Source organism: Strix aluco, chromosome 1 (genome assembly GCF_031877795.1).
Source record: "Strix aluco isolate bStrAlu1 chromosome 1, bStrAlu1.hap1, whole genome shotgun sequence".
NCBI lineage: Eukaryota > Metazoa > Chordata > Aves > Strigiformes > Strigidae > Strix > Strix aluco.
The window spans coordinates 115,719,419-115,745,709 of record NC_133931.1 but is presented as its reverse complement, the minus strand read 5'-3'; the positions used below and the strand labels follow the sequence as shown (position 1 = coordinate 115,745,709).

General features: G+C 41.2%; 1 protein-coding gene across 3 annotated transcripts in view; it reads left to right on the top strand.

Annotated features, from left to right (window-relative positions):
• ADARB2 (adenosine deaminase RNA specific B2 (inactive)) overlaps positions 1–26,291 on the top strand; it is a 317,822-nt gene that overhangs the window by 206,550 nt on the left and 84,981 nt on the right. For all 3 annotated transcript variants that reach the window (XM_074832022.1, XM_074832041.1, XM_074832032.1), the window contains one exon: positions 5,199–6,106. In XM_074832022.1, the coding sequence (XP_074688123.1) occupies positions 5,199–6,106 (908 nt within the window). The remainder of the gene's footprint in view (positions 1–5,198; positions 6,107–26,291) is intronic.

Here is a 26,291-nt window from a genome sequence, read left to right as displayed (position 1 = left end):
CTGCTGTCTCTAGTGTTTGGATTGCATGAAACAGTAAATAATCATTCCCTGCTCACTGCCTGCCTGTCTGCCTTTCATGATGTTACAGACTTCTGCCTGTCCCTGATCTTTAATCGTTCCATCCACACTATGCCACAGCGTCCAGGCAGACTATCATCAGACACAGATACTTGCAAATCTAGGGTGTACCTCTAGCAGGAGCATATGACTCCTGGGGATCTCATTGTGCAATGCTGCCATATGCAAAGACTCAGTGCAGCACCCTTCTGCAGGCATATACTTTTCCCAGTGTCTGCAGAGGGACCTGGTGGTGATGATCCCCAATAATGGTGGTGATGGTCCCCAACATAGGGATTTCAGCCTCTGCAATAGTCTTGCAAGATGAATCCCAGCCTGACATTCAGTGCACTGAAGCATGTTCAGTTATGATCATGTTGGTCAAAGTCCCCTTCAGGCAGCATGAGGTCCCAGAGCTTTTGATTGCACAGTGTGAGATACAGCAGGAACCCTGCCTCGAAGAGGACAGTGAATATCCCCTTCCAGCAGTCAGAGCCCCAGGCAATCCCCCACAGAATTAAACCCCCTGGTTTTGTTTTGAAAACTGTGTCTTTTGCCATTGTTTGGATTTCTCCCATGCCTAAAGTCAAGAATATGGACCTAAAAATCCCAGCAGAAGAGTTCCCAATCCTCCATTTTGGATTCAATAAGTGTAAGAAAATGCCATATTGCTTGCAAGAAGAGACTGCCCTACATGGCATCTGATATAGTAGCTGACCTTGGACAAAGGTACTGTGGCTCTGGCTCCTGGGTTCATACTTATTACTTCTGATTTTAATCACTTTCAAGTATGCCAGGAGTTATGGAGGTCAATCTTTCTAACCTCTGCAGTCAATGTGATGTAGATGGACAGCAAAAATGTACTCTGCATAAGCAGGTCAAACAGGGGTTAGATATTAAAACACAGAAAAATAAAAATTACGTCCTACCTGTATTGTTGCAAATCTGGTGATTACTAAACATTTCTAAAAACAGTAAGTTCCTGTGTCAGAGCTATCAGTTGAATCAGAAGTTTGCTATACTACAAAGACTTCAAATTCTTTCTTTCAATATCATAGCTTTTCAATAATGTAATTCAACAGTAATTCAACAGTAAAGATACTAGCCAAAATGAAGATGCCACCTACCACCTCTCCTTTCCCATCCTCCCTGGAAGTTGGCTTGGCAGCAGAATAACCTTCAACAGGAACAATATTATCTCTTCAAATGTAGCGTGGAGTATCGGATGGCTAGTTCTGCAGAGCCCTTATGACCCAGAGACATAGGCAGTGTCATTATTAGTGATGCATTATAGTTCTGAAAAGCTCTTGATGATGCAGACTCTCTAGGTTAACTCTACTGTGCATAATGACCAAAAGGAGAAAAACATGAAAGAGCAGGCAGAAGATTGAGGAATAGTGCATAAATAAATATATTTCACTAACTGCTTTCCTCTCTCCCATGCAATTACTGAAGCAAATACAAGATTGCAATGTCTCCTCTTGCTTGTGAAACTGCAAAAATCAATGAATAAAGTTACATGAGGAGATATTACACTACAGAGTTGTGGGGCTCTTCTGGAAATCTTACACAAGAAATTAGAAACTATTCCCCAAAATTGTAATATTTTTCTTTCTCCTTTTTTTTAACTCCCTTCCATTACAATTTTATTATTCTCCAACCTTTCATTATAGGAAAACCTTTTTTTTTTTTTTTCTTTTTTTTCCAAATGTAGAGAATGTGTTTTGGGAACTCAAGAGCAAAGACATTATAAGAGATAACAGGACTGAAAATGATCCAGTTTTGCATTTTCCCTGTGTGCATCCTCTGACTTACCCCTTTCCTTTTAGTGCTCTTCATTTCTAAAATTGCTTGTGATTGTTCTATTACAGCTGCTTACAGTATTTATCTTACGTAGTTTGGTGTCATTTGCCTGCTTTGTCTGATTTTCACAATAGAAGTACATGTGCCACCATTAGAGAGGTAATCTTATGTCTGCTACACAGAGGTCTCATAAAAGACACATTTCAAAGACCTCCTATTTCAAAGATACCTGAAAGTATAAAGTAATTTCACATTGTGAAGCGGCTGCCAGGTATCACACAAGTCCATCAGGCTCACAGACTTTCTGAGGCACTCACTGAATTTAGGCTGCCTCTGATTTACATGTCATAATGACTTTTGGCCTGCTGCTGCAACTCTCGCTGAGGTCTGTGAAGAACTGAATTATTTCCCGGTATTTCAGGATCAGGTCCTCTAGAAATCTGGTTGACTATAAGTATACTTACATGGATTTCCTTCGCTGTGACAAGGCCGAAACATACCACAAATACAGCACGTCACTGTCACACACACCCAACATTGTCCACATGTCCTTTGTGCCTGATCTCTGGAAGTTTTACACTTGCATCTCTGCATTCTTTTCACTACATCAATACAAACTCCCTGTTGGCCAAAACCTGGACTAGACAATTTCATAGGCAGAATTTAAGACAAACAAGTAATGTTTATTTTATATTTCCATGGGTTTAGTTAACCACTGTTTTAGTGAGGGTGATTAAGGCAAAATGTTAAGGTCACAGATTCATGTTCACAGATCTGTGGTTCTCTGACTATGAAAGAAAACACAGATGGAATAAGACAATATGAATTATAAATACAAATAACTCCTTGAATTTTCCTATTCGGTGGTGCATAATCAATAAAAATTCTTTTCAAACCTGAATATTGTGTGAAGCAAGAGCTCTCTTTCTTTTCATGCTTCCTGACTACAATGTCATTATGTACCATAATTGGCTCTGTAAAAACCTATTAGGTAAGATGAGAGAGGAGGTGTGAAATACAGAACCAAACCTGCTTCCTGCTAAAAAGTATGTCTGAGTCAAAATATTTCACCTTTATTTAAAAAAATGCATGCAACCAAAGAGGCATATTCTGAGTGGGATGGAAACATGAGAAAGGGTCATGGTGGAAAATGGCTGGCCAAAGCCACTGCCAGGCTAGACAGAGGAAAGCAAAAGTTGGTATCTCCTTCCCCCTCACATCAGAGTTTCCATAAATAGAGTTGTGAACTCAGTGAGAAAAGACCACATTATTCCTGTGTCTTAGTTAACCTAACTTTTTAAATGTCTTATTTCCAGAGAGGATGGTTTAAAGATGTCATACAACTGAATGCCATATGCTGAAACTTTTTCTTTTTTTATTATGTATTTCTTTTTCTTTCCTTCCTCACCTGTCTTTACTCTCTCCCCTTAGCTTCAGAAACTAAAAATTAACTAGTCATTAAGACCTTAATTTGTCAGTTCATGTTCTGCCTCAGCAAAGCACTGCAGCACATAGCTCTGCGAGTAACTTTGGTGAAACATAGGCACAGGCTGGAAGCTCAGTGTGTGCTGAAAGGTTTTCAGGAAAGGGAGCCTAAAGACTCAGTCCTGCAAATGGACCCCCACACATGCAATTGAGCCATGATTTTTACTCATGTCTAATCATTGAGCTGCTTTCTGTGGAACTTGCATGAGTGCAGACTTATTGCTATGATGGGAAAAGTCTTTTGATATTTAATACAAGTGCAACCCATCAGGATAAAAAGGTGGTTTTCAATCATGATGGTTAGTTCCACATAATTCTCTGCAGGCTCCTGTGCATCTGTCAGCCCAGCCTAATACTGGGCTACAGTAAAGACACACCACTCCAACAGAGGCTTCTCCAGGCATAGCCAGCAGTTCACCCCTTACATCCTTGCAGCCAGCTTGTACATCAGGGTAGAGAGGAAGCCAAATATGGCTGTAGCCCCGCAGAAAGTGGGAGGACCATTCTCTGTCCTCTAAGGACCACAGGGACCTTCTCTGTGCTTGGGACTCACGCAGCCTGCACAGGTGGCATGCTCGTGTCTGACAGTAACAAACCATGGGAAAGGTTCCACACTCAATGCTGTTTGGAATACGGCAGGCAGGAGGCAGTGGTCTGCTCAGAAAAGGATCAGGTGCATCACTCCAGAGATGGGTTGCTTTACAGGTTGGTTACACTCATGTTTACTTCGTCAACTTGTCTCTGCCCCTAGGAACACACAGGAGGACTGTAGGATGTATCAGAGAGGCAATACACTTAAACAAACTCATCAAAAATGACAGAAATGTTATAGGATGCTTATTTAGACAGCAGCACATTTTCTGTCTCATTCAGAACATCACTGAGATGAATCTCTGTTCTCAGTCATACATCTGCTGTAGCAAAGAGCACTGCCTCACAGCATGGGTGTTGCACAAGCATAGTTCAGAGCAATGTGTGATTCATTGGCTCAACAACAATGGAGCGCTCCCTCCATAGCTCCCCACTGTCATTTCATTCCCTTCCTGGCGCTCCTGGCAGTCACTCTCTCCCATTGCTTTTCTTTGACATAGATCATTCTTCACATCAGTAATTACTCCCATCATGATAGTCTCACTTAGATTTATCTAGAAGTTTTGCATTAGTTGTTGCTGATGCAGGAGCTAAGAGTATCTGCAATTGAATTTGACAGAAAGACGCTCACTTATTAAACTGGAATCTGAGTCCAGAGCAAATTATTGTTTCAAACGTTAGGAAGGTCTGTCAGATCATTCCTTAAGGCTGGATTCATGATGTTAGCAACACAAGAGCCTACGGTGTGTGTAGCGCCGGTCAATGTATTCATCGCAAATAGATTATTCGATGTATTTGCCCATTTTTCTGTTTGTGAATCACTTGTGAATCATTTCTGATTTCTCATAATGTGTTCATAAGCATTCACCCACATGGATTATAGAATAAATCTCAGCCTAAGGGAACTTTGCGAACTATTCACTTTTTACTAGTAATTATCCAGCGTGAATGCAGTAGTTCATTTAAGTCACGTGGCATCATTTATGCTTCATCTTTGAATGATTTTTAAAACAGGAGGCTAGTGACTAATACAAGTAGAACATTAGGGACAAGTAAACATTCAGGACATGCAGGAAATCTGTACTATAAATTATAAACCAACTGTTATACAGTTATTTGAGGAAAAAACCCCAAAAAGGGCTGAGCAAGGATATCTATGATTAACTTCATTTCTTTTTTTGGCTATTCTGCCAGCCCTAGGCATAATGTCAGCTACTATGATGACAACTGTAATGTGAGGTTTTTTCTTTCTTTACTGACAGGTACCAGCAGTGCAGAAGTAAAGGAAAATCGAAACATTGGCAACCTGGAGGATCATCCAATATCCTCTAATGAGAGGGCAAGAGGGGGAACACCTAGCAGTAAGAGAAAAAGACCCTTAGAGGAAGGCAATAATGGCCATTTCTGCAAACTCCAACTCATCTGGAAGAAAGTCTCATGGTCAGTGACGCCAAAGAATGCTCTGGTTCAGCTGCATGAACTTAAACCAGGTTTACAATATAAAATGGTTTCCCAGACAGGTCCAGTGCATGCTCCAGTCTTTGCTGTTGCTGTGGAAGTAAATGGACTTACATTTGAAGGCACAGGGCCCACAAAAAAGAAAGCCAAAATGCGTGCTGCGGAGCTAGCTCTGAAGTCATTCGTTCAGTTCCCCAATGCCTGCCAAGCTCACTTTGCCATGGGGAACTGTATCAACCCATCCACAGACTTTACTTCTGATCAAGCAGACTTTCCAGATACTCTGTTCAAGGAGTTCGAACCATCTACACACAGTGAGGACTTTTCAGTCTATAACCCAGTTAATAACGAATTGCTTTCCACTGCTTATCGACATGGGCGCCTACTCTGCCATACGCTGGACTTAATGGGCCACGGTAAGCAAAACAAGCACAAGATGGCATCCAAAGCAGAGAGCGAGAAGAACCCAGTGGTGCTGCTAAATGAGCTGCGGTCAGGCCTGCGGTACGTTTGCCTATCAGAGACGGTGGAGAAACAGCACATCAAGAGTTTTGTGATGGCAGTGCGAGTGGATGGGAGAACATTTGAAGGCTCAGGACGTAGCAAGAAGCTGGCCAAGGGGCAAGCAGCGCAGGCAGCCCTGCAGGCCCTCTTTAACATTCGGCTGCCCAGCCACATTCCCAGCAGGAGTAAATGTCACCATTTGCCACAGGTGAGAGCTCCTGGGTAGCCACTACCACGTTGGAGAAACTCTTTTGATGAATGGGATCAGTATTGCTGTAGCTGTTGTTATTCTACCAGATTGTTCCTCTAATGTTATAGCAAGTGCCATGCCACCAAATAGCTCTTTTCTCATAGAAAGATCAGGATGCTGAAGGCAAAAGCTTGAAAATAGTATCATGAAATCATTGGCTATAATTTGCAGCCTTTTCCATAGGAGGCATAGATGAGAAGGCAAAATGTAGGGGGAAATACCAACGTTTCAATTTGCTAGAGGGAATGATAACATTGACATGGGCAGAAAAATCAGGTCATTCTGTGGTACTGCATCTTACTTGACAGAAAGTAACCCATAAACAAAGAGATGCCCCATACCCTCCTTTTAGAGTTAGTATTTGATGAGGACAGTGCCATTCAGAGGAGACAGCAATGACAAGGAACGTGCCTGTGTCAGCGCAAACCCTCCAGACCATTCTGCCACTAGAAAAGTTACGGATTTTTGTTTATTATAGGCTTACTTTTTGGGTTGCTTTTTTTTTTGTTTTCAAATATGCCTCCAACAGCACAAGGGATAGTGAAAGCTCTGAAGTTTTCCTGGAAAAAATGTAGAAATTACCGCTGTATTAATACAGAAAATATAGAGCTGAGGTACATACTTGGCACATCAAAATTTCATAGTTGATCATGCCAAAGGCTATCTTAGCATTACCCAGACTTGTGTCAATCTTCTAAGTTCAAAAGAAACTAAGATTTGCAGACATTGGGAAGTATTACATGGGTTCAAGTAATTTCTTGCTTTGTTTGCACTATCATAAAAGGTTTGATCCACCAGCACCAGGAGGTGATCTACTGCTACAAAGCTCCCTTTATGAAGGGAGCTGTTAATGTCCAGGATTTAATGCAAAGCACTGTGAGCACTAAGAGTCATTCTGCTGTTGGCTTGCTGTGAGACCCTAGGCAAGTCATTGAAATCCAATATGCCTGTAATAAAAACGAGCATATTATATGAAAGAACACTTCAGGATCCTTAAATAGTGTGTAAATGCAAATTATTAGTAGCAATTCTCATTAACATTAGTAAAGATGTTCATTAGATGTTCAAGGAGTTTGATAGGAGATGAATACTTTAGGTGACATGATTGCCTGTAGGACCCAGGAATTATATTTGGTGACCCAGAAGTTTTCTTCCTGTGTTTCCAAAAAGGAAACGTAAGAAATGTAAGAAATTCTAAAATACATCATAATCCTCCACCTCTTCCTTTTAATTCTGGGTTTGTAAACTCTGTGAACCAGTGGGATAATAACATAATTTAATAATAGCAGTGATCTTCACAGAGTGCTTCGCAGGCATTATGGAAGCCTTAATCAACCTGGTAGTTCCATCCTCCCGGTACTTCTCCAAAGTACAGATAGTTTTAAATGAGAAATCTATGCTGTTTCCTGCCCGAATTAAATCTGGTAAAAAGTAGTTTGTTTTGATGAACATGCCTATCTTTCCCTATAGAAACCTAGCACTTGGATATAAAGAGGAATCTCTAGTCCTGTCCTGCTGGGTGCTTTGTTGTCCCCTGTGAACTTTGCTGGGTTGGTTGGCAGGTAAATACCACGCATTCATCAACTGATGGTTTGTTATGTTCTGAAACTGCACCACAAGTATAATTGCCTCAGTGACTGAGCTCTCTGAAATATTCCCTGGTTGCTGGACTTCATGATCATCTTCTACTTGAATATCACATCTTACCTGGGTCCCCAGTTGTTCACTAGGCAACACATTCTTCAGTGTATATTCCCTTTTTTATGGCCTTTTCTCCTTTCTGTAGACTTCTGCCCTCCTTATCTTCTTCTCCTCACTGTTCTGGAAGTATAAATGTCAGTGAAATGGTGTCACTGAACTTTCTCTGCCAGTATTTTTTGAGTGGTTATGTATTGTCCAACTAAAAGATTACTCAGGCACTTTTAATGCCAGCATTCAGCACATTAATGGAGAGATAAGCCTTAACATCAATTTCTGCTGACCCCCTTACTAGCTGCTCTCATCAACAGACATAGCAGCTATGACAAAAAACCCGAGTTTGTGTTACTCACTTAAGTCATAACACAACTTCTGAAAACAACAGACATATTTCCACTGACTTCAGCTTGGCTACAGCTTAAGCATTAAATCCAAAGCATCTTTGCTTGTTCTCACTGTGTTATGCAGTATCTCATCAAATGGCTGTCTTTACTCACTGCCTCAGTCAGCCCATCTGGCTGTTTGGTCAGTCGAAGAGGTGGTAACTGTATTGGGCAGAGTGTAGTTCTCATTGTGCTGTGGTCAGAGGCAGCTGCTCCAAAAGTTTCTTCAGCTCCTTCTATCTCCCTGATCTGCAAACCACCTTTTCAAGGACACATTTCAAGCGAAGTTTTCAAAGCTATTCCTACTTAGTAGGCTCAGCTTGGTCTGTGTCCAAAAGCGTTTAAAAGTAGGAGAGCACACTGAAACCCAAACAGCTTAGGGATAGAATCTGAAATATTATGGGGGGTTTGATTTCTTCACAGAGTAAGGAATAACTATTGTACCATCCAACCATTCACTCTTTTCATGTGCTTCATCATATATGTTAGGATATCAGATAGCTGACTCATTGATAGTAGGGCCAGGCAAACAAGATCAGTTGTAACAGTTTCACCTATATTTTGAGTATTTTGTAGAATCCAGGAGTATGTTTATCTCTGTGGTTGCCTTTTACAAAGAGTATTCCAACTTTGCATGTCTCTGTTCCTGTTCACTTTGCTGTTACCAGTGGTGTTAGGAGGCCGGAATTTGGCTTTTCCTGATTATAGCTTGACTGGAAAAAGGAAAAGCCAAAAATCTTGTAATACTGGTAGTCCAGTTGCACTGAACTTACAGATTTCACAGAGTCCAAGAAAGTGTCAAAAAAGTTCAGATGTCCTTATGATCTGGGCCTCCTGTCCACTGACTTTTCTGCCTTGCCCATCAGGGCCCCTAGGGGACCTGGCGTCCCTCAGCCTGGGCCTCAGGCATGCCCTCGGACTGACAGCCACTTTTCCCACTGACCAAGGGAGATTCAATGTAAAATGTCAAAAGAGGCACGATACCCTCCAGTCTGTCCTGAGAGGTGCTGCCTACACAGGAGGCTTCCTGAACCGACAGGAGATGCAGAGCATAGATGTAAAATCCTGCCACCTTGATCTCTTCTGATTCAGGCAAAACAAAGAAATGCAAGAATAGCAAAGCCAGAAATAGATTAATTCCCTGGGGCAGCTGCAGTCCAACTTCTTTCTTTAGTTGCCTCTCCTGCCCCTCACCTGCCAATGCTGAAAACTCACCATGAAATTGTGAGCACTTTACGGTACCAGTAGTTTCTTAAAAGAACATCACTGTGCCTCTGATTTTCTTCCCTGGGATTGTTCTACAATGTGTTTGGGCTGACTGCAACATTATAACCAAAAAATAAATAAAAGCATATCACACTTTACACCAGGAAAAATTTTTAATCTTGTCATTTAAAGCCAAAATAGTTGAGATTGTGGCTTCTTTACCACCATCAACAGTGCTTTGATCCACTTCTGTGATTCTCATACAGGTACAATGATGGCTAGAGGACCTGAGCTCTTGCCTGTGTGTAGGGTAAAGAGAAGGTAGCTGAGATAATCCATGAACGAGATGAAATGGTCACAAGATTTGCCCATCAATCTGCCAGCTACTGTTCTTCCTCAAACCAGAAGTCTTATCTATGCTATGCCATGCCACTCCAGTGCAAGATAAATACCATTGATGGTCTGAGCCTGGGCACACTATCTTGATCAGAGTAACCAAGATAGGAGCCTGGAGATCTGCTAAACTAATGGCAGAGATAAAGTGAGTCAGAAGAATGGAAATTACAACACATAACTGTGCACCTCACTAAGTCACTAAATATTGTTCCTTGTTTCATGGCATACTTGGTCTGAACTCATGTTGTCCATCAAATAATATACAATTCTTCAACATCAGCTTTTATGGAAGTCTGACAATCGTTTCTCCCCACCTTGGGAGATAAAGTTCGTACATTCCAAAAAAGCAGACAACATCAAAAAGGTGCTGACCTAACCAGCCCTAATGAGTCTGCACCGGTAGAAATACATCCACACACTCCCAGGCTTTCCAAGTGCACTGTGCTCATTTTAGGATATCAAGTGACCCCCAACTGCATCTGACCAGTTTACAGATTGCTTTTCTAGTCTTGTAGTCCTTTTAAACTATCTCACGCAGTCTAAACAGCATTCTTATTGCTGTAGAGCAAAACCATTAATTAATATTGCCATAACAAATTAGTAATAGAGGGCTGTTTGGATTTCAAATGGACCTAAATTAAAAAAGAATAGGTGTGAAAATTGCATTCACACCAATTTAAAATGGCTTAACGCTGCTGTTGCTGGTTCACATCCAGAGCCTCCAGAGCAGTAGTTGTCAATTTATTTATTTAAAGGAAATCTCATTGTGTTTTGTGTGTGTATCATCAAAAGCAAACAGGGTTTTTTTCCTTTGGCAAATAAAGCTAAACATTCGAATCCATTAAATCCCCTATTTGCCAAAAGCTTCATTTGCAGACCAAAGCAACCTCGGTATCCCTGTTGCAATGATTCTTTATCCTGAGCAGGTCATCGATTCCTGCCACCTAACTTCAGTGTCACCTTGGTGAGCAGTGTCATGGGAAGAACAACCACTGTGTTGGGGAAAGCCCCGTACCCCACATCTCTCATCCACTTCCCTCCAGAAAGCTGTTTCTGTGTTGCAAAACTGGTTCATTTTCATTCAGTATCAATTGTTCCTGCCTCCTTCACTTTATTTCTCTCACTGTCCTCATTTGCCAACTTTCTTGCAATGATGCCCTCTCTCCTGTGTTGCAATTAAGCTGAGGCTGAGGTTGGCAGTGATAGATTTGACTCTGGTGAGAAAAGGGACAGCACACAGAGCTGGCACTAAGCTTTGAGAAGCTGTTCCAGCATATTTCTGTGAAGAGCTTTGTCTGGTCAAATAACCAAGTACATTTTTTTATAACCTTCTCTCTTTTCACCTTCTCTGTTTTCTCCTGCACAAAGAGAAACAGCTGATAGGTGTGTACATAGCTCCTGACAGTGAGATGCAAGAAAGGGTGGGGACCAGAGGGATGCCTCTGCAATACAAATAATGTTTGATATTCAACCATCTATTTATGACTCTGTAGGAGGGGAAAGTTGCTTTTTATAATCAAAGCAACAGGCAGTGGAGACATCTATAAGATTACATTTCTTAAGCAAAGCAATGGCAAAAGAACAAATTTAGAGGCACAGTATCAGTGCACTGGATACTGTTATTATTATGCTGGCTGCTAATAAGATTGCAGTCCCTTCTAGACTCACAGTTGAGGAACCAGGACCACCCCATCACTCCTCATACAAGTCCAACATCAAAAATTATTATTGTCCCAGAGAGATTACAGCTTGAGTCTTAGATGAAGAAATTACTGTGTTTTAGTATATATAATCCATGCAAGATCAAAGGGAGATGCAGAAGGGCTACTTACATGAAATCATGGGAAACAAATTAACAGGGTAGAAAGGACTTGATCACTCGCTCTCATATCATCAGCACGTACGTGTAGACACATTAAGGGGTTTGCACATGAAAAGCAGTCATCACTACAAAATAACACATTACTTTGCATCAGATGAACTACATTAATGCTCCAGCTATCTGCTGCAGGAAGTGTCTGCTGAGTTGGTGTATTGATCTCCACCCTCCATTCCTCTCTCTTTGCTCCTCAGTGGCTGTACCCTGTAATTCCCTGCTGCCTCATGGCCATAGAGAACTCCAACAGGATCCCCAAAAGATTCCCCTGTACTTGTCTTTAAGTCCTGCATGATATAGAACATGCTCAAGGCTTTCAGAGCATTAGGTATGCTAAACAAAACTCTTCTAACAGAGATGTTAAAGTCTAAATATACCACTCACCTAATTAATAATACTTAGGAGAGCTGTAATAATTGTGATAATTAATTAATGAATGGCTGATCTTTATTTACAAAAGTGAAAAAATAATTTTAATATCTTCAAAGAAAAAATCTTTAAGGCTGAAAGGCATTTTTTTCAAGAGTAAATATGTAATTTAAGTTTATAAGTAACCCAAACCCCTTCTTCCTCTGAAAAAAGGAAAAATAAAATTATCTATTTTTCCTTTATAAAGACTCTGAAGAGTCCACTGTGATTACAGTGCATTTAGAGTGGGGTGAATCTCATTTATCTGACTAGGCTTCTGGCTGCTCTTTTAGCGTAGTTGCAAATACCTCATACTATCCATACATTCACACAACCATTGTTTGATTTCTTTCCTTCAGAGTCTAGATTGCTTATTAAACATGGCTAGTGAGACACAGCATGGACTCTGCTGGCTTCTGCTATTTACCACAATGAACCAGCCTTGCCTATCCGGGAAGCTGATGGTGTGGATCTGATTTGTAAAGAATTATTATTTGTGCGACCCGTTATGGTGAGACAGTTTATGCAGAATGATTAGGGCTCTAGCGATGAGCAGAGCTAGTTAGTACATGAAAGCTGAATCCCAGTCTGGTGTCATCCACACATAAAACTTCCTTCTAAACCAGACACTCTCGCAGCTGTCAGAATCGCCTTTGTTGCTTTCTGGCTTTGTAAGTGAGCTAGGGACACTTCAAAAGCTCCCTGCAAGCTGGACCTCGTTAAAACTCCCGCTTCGTCCTGGACTTGCATCCTGACATTGTTTATGACGCTTCATTATTACCTTCTTAATACAAGCCATGATTGTTCTGCTCTGCTAAATGGAGCTGTAATACAAGCGCCTGGAGTGAATTTTTCTTTGGTCAAGTTCCATGCAAAGCCTTCTCTGTTTGAGCTGGAGTGTTACAGTCATGCCCAAACCACGTTCTTTATCTATTTTTATCTGTAGTCACATCTAGGAAGCTTTAATTATTCAAACAGATTTTTCTTTCTGTGCACAGAGTAGCAGAAGCAAGCTCCTACCATTTATTTTACGATGACTACCTCCCTCTTGTGGTCCTTGTGCCAACCGTGTGGCAGGCAGATCATCACGGTGCGAGGGGAAGACTAATAACACAAAATTCCAGTGCATCTTGGAAAGGCAGCCTGCACTTTCCCCAGTAATGCTCCTGAGAAGCCCAGTGTCACAGGCAGCCGAGGGACCGCTCCCTTCCTGCTGAATAACAGGGAACATATTTGTCCATTTTATTTTATTGTAAACGCTAGCCTTTAAATAGTGCATTTGTATAGTAGTTTTAGAAAAAATACATTTCTCCTGCCCCTTTATGTCAGCTAAACTGCTCATGCATACTGCAATGTGAAAGAATTATATACATACACATACACATACACCCACAAAATAGTGCACATGCCGTAAAATTCAGTAAGTGGAATATATTTAGGGCTTAATCTTAGGATTGTTGAGAATTAATGGACAGAGCAGACTTTAAACTTCTTATAATGGATGTAAAATGTGATTTATGTGTTTAGACATTTATACAACCAAACAAAACTAGAGAATTGGCTCATGTTGTTAGAGAGAGTAAAATCCTTTGTTGTTCACTTAGTGTTTTCTTTATATGAACAACTTACAAGTGAGTTTAGATCTCTAATGGGAGAAGAATTTATCAGAGTAAGGGTTTGGGTTTTTTTCACGTGCATGATGCATGATGTGAACTTTTGTTAAGATAAAATATTTTTACAAACCCCTGAGAAATAGAAATGGGAGATAAATATTCATATTCAATGGGAAAGGGAGTAAATTATCCATCTCTTTTCATCACAAAATTTTATTCAATTAAAACAATCAATATCTATGTTTCATGATACCCATCAGCTTCTTAGACTGATTTCTAAGACACATAATATATTAATGCATCCATAAACTTTTCCTCCTTTACCTTAAATACATCAGTATTGTCTTTAGACAAATCCATGTTGCTTTTTCATCCATTCTGCTTTTCTAATTGATAAGTCAGAGTTTACTTCCAAGCAAGCTAACCATTTTTTCCTATTTGTCTTTCAAACTGGAGTAGACATTTGATATGAAAGCATCTAAGCATGATTGCTCTTAACCTACTTGTCATCACATCTGCTGCAGACACCAGCCATGTAATCAGACCTACATTCAGACAATGGTACCTTAAAATCAATGCTACACTGAGATGTCACCCAAATGAGCCCATGCTACTGAAGCCATACTGATTTGCTGTATAAATTCCTTGTGTGCCATTCCTTCTCACTCTCTTTATCCAGTTCACCTTTAAATACTAAAGGTGGAAAGAGAACATTCCCTGAGCAAACATAGTCAAATGAGCAAAATGAACATGTTTTGATTTGTTCAGAGAAATAGCCTAAGTGTCCCATGATTTCTAGATTCTTCTGGTCACGTCATTTAATTGTTGAGTCCCTATTTTTAGGCCATCTTCTATGAACTGGGCACTATTACTCATAGAAATAATTACAATCAACTCGTTTCCCTCCTATGTGGGTCATTGCTTTATTAGGTTAAACACTAGGAATAATGTGAGTCTCCAAGGTTCTTGTAGAGAGAGTGAAGACAGCAACACTGGCTTCATTTCTTGTTTCATAAGTAGTTTTTATCCAAATCATCTCTGCCCTATACTTTTAAGGAATAATCCTCTCAGGGATATTGGGGAATAAACCCATTTCTCCTGAACCAGCCCCCTCTTTTCTTCTACTCTCCTTGATACACACACAAGTCATTCTAACCCTCAGTGCCTAATCACCCTTCTACACTCATCATATGGACAACCAACCATTCATAACAGCACCACAAATATGCTGTAAGGGCTTCGTTGTCTTGGTCATTGCAGAGAAACAGCGTCCAAGAGAAGTGCAGAAACTGAACATGCTTTTTTAAACCTGATCCAGCTACACAGAAACCCCCTGCAAACCAAGGCAGTGGCCATCTATGTGCAGCAGGGAAAAGAGCTGAGTTAGAAAATAATAAGGAGCAGTGGCTGATAACACAACAGGCATAAAGTCAAGTTCCTTGGAGGCTCATGGTTATGGCAGCAATGAGGGGCAGATGAGCTAACTGATGCACACCAGAAGCTATCAATCAGAGCCGCACTGAAGCTTTTGTGTCTGAGTATCAGCAGTTCAAATGAAAATGGAAACAGATCACATAGCTGTTAAATCTGTTCTCTGAGCCAAAAGTTAGCAGTTGCACCACTTGGAAAGCAGCATGATTCACCCAAAATAGTGTCCTATAATAATGCTTATAGCAGCTTATAACATGATAATATGGAGAGAAGAGGAATGGCCCATGAGGTCACCATTCTGGAAAACACCTTCACAGGTGCTGACTGTAGTTATTGGCTCCTACCAAAGAAAAACGAAAAAGCCCTAGCACATATGTTCCTATGGATCATATGGATCAATGAGCTTGCAGCTCAGCCCAAGGGTTTTGCTATTCCCAGCCAGGACTGACAGCACATTAAAACACTGTCGCATTTTGCTGTCTTTTGTGGTGTTGCATGTTCTCCTTTCAGCGCTCAGCTAAAGGCCACTCAGAACTTTCTTCCTATATAGAGTGACATGGACATTACCGGAACAGCAGATATCAGTTCTTGACACAAAGATATCTTTGCCCACTTTGTGTCTTGTCTTCTTCAAAAATCCACCTTCTTCAGTGCTGTAGCACATTTCTGCTGATCATAATTCATACATATCTGTCTGGTTCTCTGATGGCATGGCCTAAACCATCATTTACTCTGGCAAGTATCTCAGCACGGCTGGAGGAGTCTGTGGGTTGTATTTGCCCTTCCACTAGGTGCTGGCTATTACTTAGAGAAGACAACAAGACATCTTAAAAATTATTTATTCCCTAAATAAGCAGATTATTTTACTCAAATTCACAAAAAGTTCTGAAAAACAAAACCACAAAACATTGCCATATGAACCCTCAAATACAAGTTATTTTTCCCTTACCTTTTTTTTTTTTTTTTTTTTAGTGTAGGATATTTTTGGTCACAATCGTAATAATCCTGCTGATAGGAGATGCCCTCTGCTTTTCCAGGGCAAGAACCTTCAGCTGCATGTTTTACATTTTGACTTTGAGGGAAATCAAAGTACAAGAAGGATGAGGCTGCTGCTGTCACCACGTTCTGGAGAACACTGACGGGAAGAAATGAATAGCATTTCCCAAAACACTGACAATCTACAGTGCATAAATTTTCCTTTGAAATCCTGTATTCATAAAAAAGGAAAGTAACATGACTTTCAGATCTACTAGTCTTTGATGTAGGTATTTTGAATTTTTTTCCCTCTCTGAATAGGCAGGAGTCTAAAATAAATGTAAATTTTGAGAAAATTACATCTTTACCTGCATCTTTTCTTGGACATTTGTGAACTTAGAGAGACCTTAAGCCCTCACCCTCACAAAAAGAAAAAAAAAAAAAAGTACACTCTCCTTTATTTATAAAAACCAAGCCAAAATAGAAAGTCCTTACAGGCAGGATAACATCCTTGCCATGTAAATGAGCTGAAATCAGAAAAATATCTGAGCAAAGCTTCCCCATGGCAGAGCAGGAGCAACTTGTGCAAATCCAAGGGATCTGTTGGGGAGCCCTTGATAACAACAGGTCACCAGATAAACGCCAATGAGGCTGAACTGAGCAGCAGGAGAGAAAGAAACATTGCAAAGACAAGCTGGAAAAAAAAAAGGCTTCCAGGCTGCCTTTGACAGAAATTGATCTGAGCAAATTAAACACTCGTACTGTAGTGGTTAGCAGCCTTTTTTTTTCCTTCTCCCTTTCAAAATGTGAGATGCCGGCGGGGAGATCAGTGCGGGCAGTTTGCCTTTCCTAGGCATGCAGGAACAGGGCTGCTCCCAGCTGCAGACATAAGGATGACTTGCTGGGATCAGGAATAGAAGCTTAAAATATAGAAATTACTCCACTGGGGACCCAGGAACAGTTTTTTGGGACGAGAAGAAGAATTGACACCGTTGCTGTAAATCAGGCAAAAATCCCAAGTATGGGAAGGAGACTGTTGAACTTGTAACATTGTCCTGAGGTGAAATCCTTGCAAAGGTACGTATAGGGAAATGCTTTGATGGTGCCTGGGAGCTGTGTTTTGCTACCCATGCCACATACTGTATTCTGGGAGCTTCTTTCTTTGCACATATACTTGCTAGCATTACAAATATTAAAAGTCCTTTCTGTGGTTCAGAAATTAAGGTGAATAACTGAACCAACATAAACCAAATTTGCTCTGATATACGTGGGCATGAAGCCACAAAACAATGTGGTAAGCTAATACATTTATTCCATATTCCCACAGGCATAAACCAGAGCAGAATTTCAACCTGTGGATTTATAGTGAATAAAATATCAAACTTACCCTGAAATATGTTGCAGCTGTTTCTCATTCCATCATGCAGCTGATAAATAGCTAATCTCCAGTTCAGGGCTCTCTATTTAAATAAGCACAGTAAAAAGTTTAGCTATCTCTGACTGAACTACTTCAGCTGAATTTCCTTAGTTCACTGCTTCTGGCCCCTATTAAATGCAATCCAGATAAAGTCTGTTTTCTACTAGTATTTGTTTCTCTCTTGACACAGTTGGTATCTGCTCCTGCTAAAAGCTTTCAGACTGGAAGAAAAATTTACTTAAAAATACATTATTTAATAAGCATAACTAAGCATCGTTAATACTAGGAGGACAGAGGATTTCTTTTGTGTTAACTGTTAACAAATACATTGCTCTCTACAGGCAGTCTCACCCCCACCATTAAAATTGATGATTTTGCAGAGCTGGGACTGAAAAAGAAAAAGAGGACTACACATTTCCCCATAGCACAGCAGACAAGCAAGAGCTGTGAGACACCCTCAATTTGCTTCATATTCTGCTTACTCGCTCATCTGCTTTACGAGCTGCCTTTTGCCCTGACAGTGTCAGGCAGCTGCCGGCTTCGCACGCCCAGCTGCAGGCAGTGAGTGGGCAGCTCTGCCGTGCCCCACGCGTGGCCAGTCCCCACTCCGGCGGCACAGCATCCCATGGCACAGGGTTACACGCGGCTTCCAAAGTCCTCAGCCTTAATTCCCCTTCCTGGCTCTGTTTGTCCTTTTGATGGATTCCATTTTCTCTTCTGACACTCCCGTTATTAGGAACGGTCTCCTGTCTCCCGGCGTGCCTCATACAGGCAGGAGCAGGCTGGAGGTCGAAGTAAGAAAGCAGCTGTGAGAACAATTCAGTAAAATTTTAGGTCAAATGTTAGGTGCCCCATCCTTGTCATAATCATTTACATTAGAGAACATCAACACAATTGCACTTGCAGCGAATTAACAGTGATCTGTGCAGAGGCACAAAATCAAGTGCAATAATAATACACATGTATGAAAAACAATGTGATCACTACTTAATTAATTAATAACCAGTTACTGATTAAAAGGGGAACATTTGGAGTTAAATGTGTCCTTGACAACACTAACAGGATTTGTTTAGCACTGATTGTATTTTACAATAAGACATATAAGTGCAAATAATTGCTTCTACTACATCATGGAATTAGTTCCATGACAGTTCAGCTGATTACTTCAGGGTTTTTATCTGTGTTTTGTAGCTGCAAGATCCACTGCCATTTTGCACCTTGCTAGCTGGTAGCAAAACACTCTTGTCTGTTTACATGTATTGCATGTAATGTAGCAGGAGAAGCAGAATCAATACTGTAGATATATACAGTACCTGCATCACAAAGGTTACCGTGCTCGGAAAATAGCTGATGAAGACTTGAGGTAATGAGCTGAAACATCCTGAAAGTAATTCCTAGCAGCACTAAAGACAATAATATAACTTTGCCTGACATGGGTAATCCTCCCCAGACTGAGGGAAACATAATTTTTTCTGCAAGGGAGTTTTGTGGTCCACTGAAAGTTTGAGTGAGATATGGGATATACCTTATGAATGAGGAACGGCTCATAACTCAGGAGAGGTGGAACCTAAATGAAGTCACAGAGGTCGTTCTTATTTTATCACTGGAGGAAATACGCCCTGTATATCACTCAGTCTTTTCATACATTTAGTTACTGGGATAATTCTGGGTGCAACAAACTGTTCATGCTTTTTTCATCTTGTATGTCATGAACAGAAAGATTTTAAAACAATTAGAAGCAATTGCAGAGGGACCTGTGAGTCCAAATCTAGGCTTCTTTACAGATAAATTTAATGAAATACGTGGGAAGTCTGTGGTTCATGTAGGGTATGGAGATATCAGCTAAACATTTTTGTTTTCTTTTAGTACTTTTTTGCTGCTGCTGCAGTGCAGAAGCTAGAAGGGCCAATGAAGCAGTCAGAGAAGTTTGCCCATTCTTTTATCTCCCTTCGTGGTTGCAGCCATTTGTGATTTCCATGCATGTTTTCAGACTGCTTTCCTAACAAAATTAGCTTTCTGTGATCAGCTTTCTGCTGCTCCTAGTAATCCTTGAGACTGTTCAACTGTATTTGACAGCAGCAGATATCTCAAGAGACTCAGTCTCTATCTATACAATATAAAAAAGGGAACTTTGTAGAAGCAAGAGCAATCCAAACTAGCCCTGCACAGAGGACAATGCAGTTACCCCCAAGGCAGCAGCCAGAGGGCCAGGCAGCATGTTGGCAAAACATACCAAGACATACTGGTGTCTCCATTTGGTCCTTTTTATTTCTCTTCTTAACACTGGGGGCATGTACATTCTCTTTTTTAGAGGTATGAGTCTATTTGAGCCTGCAGAGTCACAGACAGTGTAAGAGGAGTCTTGGGCTTAGTAAATGCTTCCCTATAGCTGCATGTTATCAAGCTATTTCTTAATTAAAGCCTGCACAATGAATCAAATTGGTGTAATCATGATATTGCTGTGGCTGTAACCTGAAACAAGTTTTGATATGATGCATCTCAATTTGTTCCCTTCAGGGGACAGTTGGACTTTTTCACTTAAAATGGAATTCTTCAGGGTGGTGTGGGAGTTGTGTAAAAATGTGGGCATCTGGCAGCCTTGTGAAGCACCCGGTTCTGACCTCAGTATCAGACAGGAATTCTTTTGCTGTCAGTACAGCATTAACCCAGGCTTCAAGGGTAACACAGGTTCAGCACCACCAAGCACAGGAGCCCACAGCAGCACAGGCCTAGCTCCAGCACATATACACCCAGAGCTTGTGCAAAAGCTCCTCCTGCCACATCTTGGCAGCTCCCTCCTTCCACGCCAGCCCTGAGAAGGCTGGAAGACGAGAACCAGCATTTGCTGCAAACATGGTGTTAATGGGATAATACCTCTTCAGAGGCATAAAGTCCCTGTGTTTTCTTTTGGAGTAGCCTGTCTGCCATGGACATCTCATACCTTCTATAGAGTGGTACATTGCATCCAGAAGTCTTATTTCTATAACACATATGTAGGCACTCTAGCATCAATTAGCTGTCAACGTAGGAATACACAATACAAGAAGGAGGCAGATTTCTGTTGTGTATGTTCGGACTTCACTGTACTAATTAATTATTTTCATATAGAAAATTTTCACTTTTAGTGGGATCTGTGGGCTTCTTTATACAGTACAGAGCAAAGAAGGGGGTGACATTGCGATAACCACTGGGGCACAGTCCTGTTGAGCCAGGGAAAGTGCACGCTAACAGGTTCCCAGTGGGTGGAGAGGCTGAGCTTGTGAGTTGGTCTGGGACAAAACAGAAAAGGGTGAATATGGGGGCAGTTGTCTCAGTGCTTGATTGGTGGGGCCAAGGGAACAGGTGAGAAAAAAGCATTGTTTTATTTGTGCCTATGTTGGTAACCCAGAATTAACCATCTGAGTTTAAGTACATTCTAGTCACAGCTGTGAGCAATTTCACTGTTTTTCAATGCAGTTTGTTGCCAGCTCAAAGGACTGTTAGTAGTCCTAATAAAGCTATTTCTCCTTCTATCAAATCATAAGATAAACTCAGACAGAGATTTGTTAAATTCTCCTTTTTTTCTAACATACCTGGTTCTGATATCTGAGGGTCTTAATTAGCAAAAAACAGAAGGTTCAGAAATGGTTGATTAGATGTTCAGCTGTAATCTGGAAATACAGTAAATCAGTTGTCTGTTGATGAGTCTACTGTGGTACATTTGTTATAGGATAGATGGGGCAGGTGTTAAAATCCTTACTTAGCAAAATTGAAGCCAATCAGTATTGACACTGGATTAAACAGGAGCATTTGTTGTATTTGGCAGCTGTGAAGGGGTTTGCAGTTTGTTAGAGAAAGGGGGCAGTCTACAATGCATCTGAGGGGTTTGTGTGCAATATATCAAGAGATGAATGGGTGACCAAAACAGTGTTGATAACAGACCGATGTTTTAGCTATTGCTGAGCAGTGCTTACACAGCATCAAGGCCTTCTCTGCTTCTCACGCTGCCTACCAGCGAGTAGGCTGGGGGTGGGCAAGAAGCTGGGAGGGGACACAGCCAGGACAGCTGACCCCAACTGACCAAAGGGATATCCCATACCGTATGGTGTCATGCTCAGCAATAACAGCTGGGGGAAGAAGGAAGGGAGGATGTTCAGAGTTAAGAAATTAATAACAGACCTTTATCTCAACTCGCGAGTTTTCTCACTTTTACCTTTCTGATTCTCCCCCATCCAACTGGATGGGAGGGAGTGAGCAGCTGCATGGGGCTGAGCTGCCTGCCAGGGTAAACCTGTAACAGTGAGTAACACTAGGACACAACTGTGGGAAGTATATAAAGTCACTGTTTATGATTCTACATTGACATACTGGTTTCCATTGACACCAGTGTCAAAATTTTGTTGGGTACAGGTTCCATGTTAGAGGATGACATTTAGGGAATATTTGGAAAGAAAAAGCCTGAGATACTACAATTTAAAAACCACATCGTTGGCTTTTGTCAAATAACTGCCTGGTTTCCATTCATACCTTGAGGGGCTAATCAATAAAGCATAATTATCTCCTCTGTTTATAGGGTGATGTTTGTTCTCAGTTTGAATTGAGAACTATTGAAAGGCCATATGAGGAAGACCTGAATGTATGTGTCAGGATCAATTCAGAGTTTAAATTGCTTATAATGGCTTTTTAATGTCAATGCAGATATCTCCAAGTGGCCTAAAGAGAGGGTGACAAAAAAGTAACTGACTGTGTCACCAGCTAGTTTTGCTTTTGTAGTTTAAAGGGATATCGTCAACTGGAAACCTAGGCAAGGAACTAAGTGTAGTACTAAATACAGCACTTTGCATCCTGCTGCCACAGCTTGTGATTATTTTATTTATTTTAGCTTTCTTTTCTCCCTGATTACTGTTGAAAGATTCAAATTTAAAAAAAAAAAAAAAAAAGGAAAGATGATCACTAGTTATGGAATTTGTTAAAAATGTGAAGCTGATCATAAAGGGTTTTCATAAATTAAATTACAGAACAGCTAAGGTTGGAAGGAATCTCTGGAGGTCATCTAGTCTAGCCCCTGCTCAAACAGGATCAGCTACAGCAGATTGCCCAGACCCGTGTTCAGTTGTGTTTTGAGTATGACCACAGATGGAGACGCCACAACCTTTCTGGGCAGCTTGTACCAGTGTTTGACCATCCTCACCAAAAAAAAAAATAGAAGTGTTTTCTTGTATTCAGATTGAATTTCAGGGGTTTTAATTTGTGCCCATTGCCTCTTGTACTGTCACTGGACACTACTTAGAAGAGTCTGGCTTCCTTGCCTTCATTCACTCCCATCAGGTACACACATTGATGAGATCCCTCTGAGCCTTCTCTTCTCCAGGCTGGACAACCCCAGCTCTTGCAGTGTCTCCTTGTATGAGAGATGTTCCAGTCTCTTATTCATCTTAGTGTCCCTTTGTTGGACTCAGTCCACTATTTCCATATCTCTCTTGTACTGGGGAGCCCAGCACTAGACCCAGCACTCCAGACGTTCTTCACCAGTGCAGAGCAGAGGGAATGCATCACCTCCTTCAACCTGCTGGCAACACTCTCTCTAATGCAGCCCAGGAGGCTGTTTGCTTTCTTTGCCATGAAGTCACATTGCTGACCCACAGTCAGCTTGTTGTCCATCAGGACCCCAAGGTCCTTCTCAGCAAATGTGCTTTCCATCTGGTCAGCCCCCAACCTGTCTGGGTGCCTGGGGCTGTTGCTCCCCAGGTGCAGGACCTGACAGTTCTCCTTGTCAAACTTCATGAGGTTCCTGTCAGCCCATTTCTCCAGTCTGTTGATATCCCTCTGGATAGCAGCATGACTCTGGTGTATCAGCCACTCCTCCCAGGTGTTGTATCACCAGCAAACTTACTGAGGGTACACTCTGTCCCATCATCCAGATCATTTATGAAGATGTTGATAGTACTAGACCCACTGTTGAGCCCTGGGGTACACCACTAGTGACATGCCTACAACTGGACTTTGTGCCACTGTTCACAACCCTCTGGTCCCAGTCTTTCAGCCAGTTTTCAGTCCACCTCGCTATCCACTTATCTAACCCGTACATTGTCAGCTTGCCTATGATGTTGCTATGGAAGATGGTGTCAAAGGCTTTGCTAAAGCCAAGGTAAACAATATTCATTGCTCTCCCCTCATCCACCAAGCCAGTCACCTCATTATAGAAGGCTATCCGGTTGCTCAAGCACAATTTCCCCTTCATAAACCAATGCAGACTGCTCCCCAGTCTCCTTATTGTCTCTCATGTGTTTGTAAATGCTTTCCAGTAGGATTTTGTCCACCACCTTCCCAGGGATGGAGGTGAGGCTGTCAGGCTTGTAGTTCCCAGGATCATCCTTCTTGCTCTTCTTGAAGATAGGAGTGACATTTGCTCTCTTCCAGTCTTCAGGAAACTCTATCTGTTACCATAGCAGAAGCAGGATAGAGCAGGATATTCTCCATTTGGTTTTCCTCTGATCTGCAAGTTACTGAGCTAATTTCAGGAAAAGCTGTTTCAATGCTTTCATGGTTAGTGCTGTGCTGCAAGTTGGATGAGGAGATCAAAACAGTCCCTTCTGGCTTTAAAATCTTTGGTTTTGAAATTACTCATGATTCTGTCAAGTCAAATACAACTGATACAAATACAATACCTTTTTTGTAAGTTGATCATGTCCCTTTAGCATAATTATTTAATAGTCATAAACACTCTTGTTAATGTGCGACAGGCAACTGTGGTGGGAATGCTTCATGATTGCTCCTTATGCAACATCATGCTGGGATTGCAGACCCATGTTCTGCTGTTTATGTTATCTGTACTTCACTTCAAACATGTTTTATGATAGTACTTTAAAAAGGAGAATGGAACATTTTATCATATTTTCCTGCCAAACCCCTTGTGTCTATTTTTTTTCTTAAAGAATTGTTTTTATCATCTATCTTTTACTGTGTATCACAGCATTATCTTCACCTGTTAAGGGAAAAAATTAATGGACTTACAGTGTACAACAGACTGACAGCAAATCATAGCACGGATGTTCCCTTCAGAATGACAGTTATACCCTAGATGGCATAGTGACTAAATAACTCATTATGAGAAACTTCTTTTCACAGACAGTTGTTAAATTGAAGGTATTACCAAAACAGAACGTAAGAATTATTGCTTGCTCTATGGTCATTTTTCTTTAGGTAAGGATATCCGCCTCTTTTTTTTTTTTTTTTTTTTTTTTTTGCCTTCTATAAGCAACAAACTGAAAGAACCAGTCCAGTCTTCAGCATCATTACAGCACCATTATGGTTTATGCTGACCTAGCATTTTCACTACAAATCCTGCTTTCCACACGAGTGTTGAGATCAGGGTTCATTTGCAGTCCAGGTTTGTTTGGGGGAAAATATCTTTTCATGCACTTTGAGGACTGAGCCTAACCCTTTTAAAATTTACAGGAAAGTAACATAAAAATAAAAATGAATTATTTCAGATGTTTTCCAGTATTGCTCTTTCATTCCTGTAGCAAAGAAGCTCAATTTGAAGTTGAGATTTTGCTAACATTTAATGGGAAATTACTATAGCTCTGCATAGATTAGAATCAACACATTAAGATGAATGGCTTAATTTATTTAGAAAAGTGCCTAATTTTTCATAGTGAATAAATATTCCAAAACTTTCCTGTATAAATACAATACAAAAACTCAGGTATCTCTGGTACTCTGAAGACTGCAAGGTGTTTTGTTTTATTAGAAGATCAACAACAGATCAATAAGGCAAATGAGGAGATCTACCTATTTAAAGCTGAGTACTGACATAATAGATTTAACAAAACAGTGTTCACTCAAAAAAAAAAAAAAAAGGCAGCTTGTTCCTGCTGAGACACACTGCAATAGTGCACTGAAATACCCTGGAGATGAAGGGTTAACCTAACACCCACAGTAAAGGTGATCTGAAGCCTTTGCTTTGGAACAAGGACTGGAACCCTCCTGCCAGCAGAGCTGGGCATTTCTGGGAAGCTGCTGGGGATGGCAGTGTCTCCAGCCAGCATGGCTGGGTCTGGGAGAGGAGGCCTGACCACAGCTCCAGCTCCCATTAAGGTCCACGCAGGGTAGCTCAAGGGAGGAAAAATGCACTTTTAAGCATATTTCCAACACAGAGTCCAGCATGTGCTCAGGCAGTTCTTTGACATCGCGCACAGCTGACTGAAGACTCTGCAATACCCTGTGGCTCCCCACACCCAGGAGGTCCTCACGGTGTGACACCATGGTGGGCTTCACGTAAGGGCCCTGGCTGCAGACACAGTAGCTGTCAGCTCCTCAGCAGAAAAGGGGTCCTACGTGCAGCATCCACAAACACCAGATAAATCAGACTCTAGTCCAGTCCACTACCTGGCAGGACAGTGCTACATATTGCACAGGGTCTACCAGGTCCCTAATTAAAGTCTAGCCCTGTTTATTACTAAATGGAAGGCCCTAGTTAAGGCCTTGATGCATGGTATAAGTCATCTAGATTTAGTCAGGGTCTGTTCCTGTTGCCCATAATGTGTTGGTTCAGCAACATCAGTATGCAGGGACAGGAACAGGGTAGGAAGCAATTCTCCACCATCTGAGCTCCTATGCTTGCAGGGTGTCCTCTCCCCGGGTGCTAGGACAGCTCACACTGGCTAGTGGACTTTGCTTCACCCATCAAGTTAGTATTCGAGCACACAAAAAACAGTCCAGCAGGATAACTGGAGTCATCCTCTGGGGTAACCAAGCC